Genomic DNA, 4799 nt, shown 5'->3' with positions numbered 1-4799 from the left:
AAAAAAAAAAAAAAAAAAAAAGAACTTTAAGGTTGAAGATATTATTTCCATTGTTTCTGGCTTCTGTTGTTGCTCCTGGAAAGTATTCTAAATTTTAATCCTTCATGGATAATTTGTCTTTTCTCTTGGGCTTTTATAAAGATCTCGTTTGTCCTTTGTTTTCTGCAGTCACAACATGTCTGGGTGTGAATTTACTTTTATTGTCGTATTTGAAACTTGTGTTTCTCAATCCGAAGATCCACATCTTTTTTTTTTTTTTTTTTTTTAATCTGCCGCCCAGGCCGAAGTACACTGGTGCGATCTCGGCACACTGCAACCTCCACCTCCCGAGTTCAAGCGATTCTTCTGCCTCAGCCTCCTGAGTAGCTGGGATTACAGGCACATGCTACCACGCCTGGCTAATTTTTGTATTTTTAGTAAAGATGGGGTTTCACCATGTTGGTCAGGCTTGTCTTGAGCTCCTGACCTCGTGATCCGCCCGCCTCGGCCCCGCAAAGTGCTGGGATTATAGGCGTGAGCCACCATGCCAAGCCCCACATCTTCTGTCAGTTCTGAAAAAAAAAAAAAAAAACCTAAGCCATTGGTTTCAAATCATAATGGTAATGTGGGCAAATAAATGTTTTAAAAAATCACTCTGTTGCTTACCAGTTGTTTACTTTGGGCAAAACATTCAAATGACTTGTGCCTCTGATTTCTCATCTGTGCAATGAGGGCAATACTAATCTCTATTCTTCCTACCTCAGAGAGCAATCTTGGATAGCAAGGAGGAGAATGTACTTGAAATTGCATTGCAAGTTATAATATGCTACACAAATAGTGCAGGATTGAGCTCACTGTAGATGTTCAACAGAATTTATTGAATGAATCTCAATAAATGTTTGTTGAATGTTTAATGAATAAACTGTAAATATTATTTAAAATTTTATTTTTCTCCTTCCCCATCCCCTATAAAAGAAATGCGAGAATATTTGCATCACTCACAGAAATCATCTATGTATACACATAAAATGTATATGAAAAATCACTAGGATGATTTAGACATAAAATGAAATTATGTTCAGCTCCCAATGCTGTTGATTTTCTAAAATATAAGCCATTGTCTCTACCATTGGTAGTGTTTAATGTCTGTAAACTACTGTTGTTCCTTCTGTCTGTACTCTGTACCAGCCATCAGCTATGTGCGTATCCTTGTCTTAGTGTTCATTTTTTAATGAATTAATGTATTTCCTGTCTCTCTAATTAGATTTTGTGGAGATGGGCTAGTAGAAAGTTCATGGGTTTAAAATTAGGCAGATCTGGAACCAGATCTTGACTTTTCCATTTCCTGACCTGTGACATTAGGCAAGTAGCTTTGCTTTTCTCATCTTCTGTTTACTTTTCTGAAAAGTAAGGGATTAATTTAGTTATGGATTCCCTGCCATGTGAATAGTGTTCTTTTAGGTGTTTGAATGACTTAATTTGTATCCTTGTAGCAACCTTGCAATATAGATGTTGTTATTCTTTTATAGGTAGGGAACTTGATACTCAGAAAGGTAACTTGCCCAAGGTCATAAAGCTAGTATGCATTATAACCAGACTTTTAACCTGGGATGTCTGATTATAAAGTCTGTCTCCTCACTAGTATCTGAGAAGGTGTTTAGCACAGCTGACACTCAGTTAATATAGGCTCTTTTTTAGTGGAGTGATAATGTTTTATAATTTTCTAACACTTGACATTTTTCCCTGTACATAGTAGGCACTTCTTCACCAATTGCTTATTGGCTCTGTTTATGCTGCTGCTGTTTTATTCACTGAATGTTCACTTTTTAGCCAAAGGGAAAGGACACTCCCAAACCAGAGTGAATATTAATGCTGCCTTGGTTGAGGATATAATCAACTTGGAAGAGGTGAATGAAGAAATGAAGTCTGTGATAGAAGCACTCAAGGATAATTTCAATAAGACTCTCAATATAAGGACCTCACCAGGTTAGTGACTGAACCAGTGTTCTGGGGAGGGATGTAATGGAAAGAGCATGGGTTTGGCAGAGTTGAGTTTTAGTTCCAGCTTTACCACTTACTAACTGGTGGCCATGGGCAGTTACTTTAGTTTCCTGGTCCTCTGTTTTCTTGTTTGATTCTTAACTTACAGCTTTGGGGTGAGAGTTAAAATAAATGAGGTAACATATATTATGGTTCTAGCATAGTGCCTGGCGCATAGTTAACACTACGTTTATTTATCCATGCAGCAAATTTTTGTCTACTGTGGAACTAGGCATTGTGCTAGTGCATAGTAGTGAACAAAAATAGGTATTGTCTTTGCTATCATGGAATTATACTCTCAAAAAAATGAGATTTTTATTATGAATGTACTATAAACACATCTAGGTAGTATCATAGTAACTGACATCTTTGGTCTGATTTTTCCAATTTGTCCGGTTTGGCAGTTCTTATCCCTTACTGGGAACCAAATGGATACAGACCTGCCCATGTGAGGCATTTCTGTACCCCTGAGCTTGACCAGGAATATTCCGTTTGGGTTAATAACTTCCTGAAAGGGGCTTTTCTAAGTGGGAAATGTCAGAACTGTCTAGGCGAACTGTTTGCAGATGTGATGGAGAAGTGAGTTGTCAGCTGATGGTTCAAGCAGGCAGGAAAAATCTAATTGCTGTTAAATTAGCCTTTTGCAAATTGTCATCATCCTAAAGTCAAACCTGGGACCCCCCTCTGAAGGTACCTGTGGGAGCTTGGGCTGCTTGTACTCATGTCTTGATTAGGGTAGTTCATAAGAAAACTAGAAATAGTTCGCTCTTAAGAAAACCAAGTGAAAAATACAGCTCCACTTATAAACACTATCAGAAACATACCGAGTTCAGAGATGAGATCCAGTGTGAAACTAGAAGAGCATTCCCGTCATTTGTCAACCTTTGGGCTGGGGCATTTCTGCCTTTGCTGACAGTAGAGCGTGCCATTCAATCTCTCTCAACTGTTTATTTTAAACTTGCTTATTATTTTAGGTATGAAACTGATAAAGTGCTCTGTCTCCCCTGTGCTTTCTGGCCTGTTAACATTCTGCAGCCGAAACCAGAGAGCGGTTTGAGAGGAGCTCAGGGAGAAATGTGATACTTAAAATTAGCCAGCAAGCTCCACTCTTGTTGAACTTAAAAAGATGATGGGCCTGGAAAGAGGTTGGGAGTGTAATTTGTTAAATGTTAACCTCTGAGAAAATGAGGGGCAGGAATGAGGCTGAGGGAGATTCTCGCTTGGGACAGATTGAGGGAAAAGGATTTGATGCACTGTGTTGATATGGATTTAGGAATGGTAACCACTACAATTGCATTCTGAAAAGTCTGTGTGGGGACTTCTGTGGCAAAGGATCTTATGGCAAATCAGGAAGACTGAATTAAGATCCATTTCAAAAGGCCTCCTGTTGGTATTTCCTCTTCCCTTTCTCTTCAGGATTATGTTTGTATAATGTTCTATATAGAACTTGGGGCCATGAAGAGACTGGATGAAACAGACTAAATTTAGCTAGTCTCTTTTGCCAGATTCTTCCATTTTATCTTTCATTACCGTTTGAACCAACAGGTACCCCCCTACATTTTCCTCTTTCTCACAGCAATTTCTGTCTCCCAGATAACTGACACCTTTTAACAGTTGTCTAGATACAAGTTTATTTGTTTATTCATTGTTGTCCTCTTCCCTTTCATCCATCCATGCATGCATTCATTTATCATCAAAGCATTATTGAACATGTTTTCTGTGCTGATTAATATGTGCTGTTGATACAGAGAGAAAATATATTGTCCTCACCTTCCAGGAGCCTAGAACCTGATGTGAAGGGTCAAACAAGTAAACCAATATGTATAAAACCATACAGCAAAGCTGAGTGGTGAAGACCAAATGACTTTGGAGTTGGTCAGACCTGGGTTTGAATTCAGGCTCCATTAAGAGCTGTTGTGATCTTGGGCAAGTTACTCTGTATGCCTCAGTTTTCTTGTCTGTAAGATAGAAATAATAACTGTCTCGGCCGGGCGCGGTGGCTCAAGCCTGTAATCCCAGCACTTTGGGAGGCCGAGACGGGTGGATCACGAGGTCAGGAGATCGAGACCATCCTGGCTAACACCGTGAAACCCTGTCTCTACTAAAAAATACAAAAAACTAGCCGGACGACGTGGCGGGCGCCTGTAGTCCCAGCTACTCGGGAGGCTGAGGCAGGAGAATGGCGTAAACTCCGGAGGCGGAGCTTGCAGTGAGCTGAGATCCGGCCACTGCACTCCAGCCTGGGCGATAGAGCGAGACTCCGTCTCAAAAAAAAAAAAAAAAAAAAAAAAAAAAAAAATAACTGTCTCATAGAGTTAATATGATATTGACAGCAAATACATTATAGAAAGCATTTATCATGATGTCTTGCTCATAGGAAGTTTTCAGTAAATATAGAGAATTGTCATTATTACGGAAATGTGCTCGGATGCTGGGGGCTTATAAAAGGGGTTTGTAATCCAGCCTAGGAGGTGAGACAAGATTGCCGAGATTAAATGCCACTGTATCTGACTGTTAAGGAATGAGCAGGATTTATCTGAACAGAGAAGAGTGTTCGCAGTAGAAGGAAAAATATATGCAAGGGTCCTGAAGCAATTCAGAACAGAGTTTAATTAGAGAATATTAGAGTATATTAGAGAAATTAAAACACAGAATGTCAAGAAGTAATAATAGCATTTACTGGGACACAGTTTAAGTGCTTTTCCTATGTTCTGTCATTTAATCTTCATAAAAACCCTATGAAATATAAGTACAGTTTTTTTTTTTTTTTTTTTTTTTTT

At 39.0% G+C, this 4799-nt stretch overlaps 1 protein-coding gene across 3 annotated transcripts in view; it reads left to right on the top strand.

Moving 5' to 3' along the window:
* MRRF (mitochondrial ribosome recycling factor) overlaps positions 1-4799 on the top strand; it is a 69083-nt gene that overhangs the window by 21009 nt on the left and 43275 nt on the right. For all 3 annotated transcript variants that reach the window (XM_017884230.1, XM_017884229.1, XM_017884231.1), the window contains exon 3: positions 1810-1965. In XM_017884230.1, the coding sequence (XP_017739719.1) occupies positions 1810-1965 (156 nt within the window). The remainder of the gene's footprint in view (positions 1-1809; positions 1966-4799) is intronic.

This window comes from Rhinopithecus bieti, unplaced genomic scaffold (genome assembly GCF_001698545.2).
Source record: "Rhinopithecus bieti isolate Rb0 unplaced genomic scaffold, ASM169854v2 scaffold_13710, whole genome shotgun sequence".
Lineage (NCBI taxonomy): Eukaryota > Metazoa > Chordata > Mammalia > Primates > Cercopithecidae > Rhinopithecus > Rhinopithecus bieti.
The sequence above is the reverse complement of the archived record's forward strand: the minus strand, read 5'-3'. Positions and strand labels throughout refer to the sequence as shown.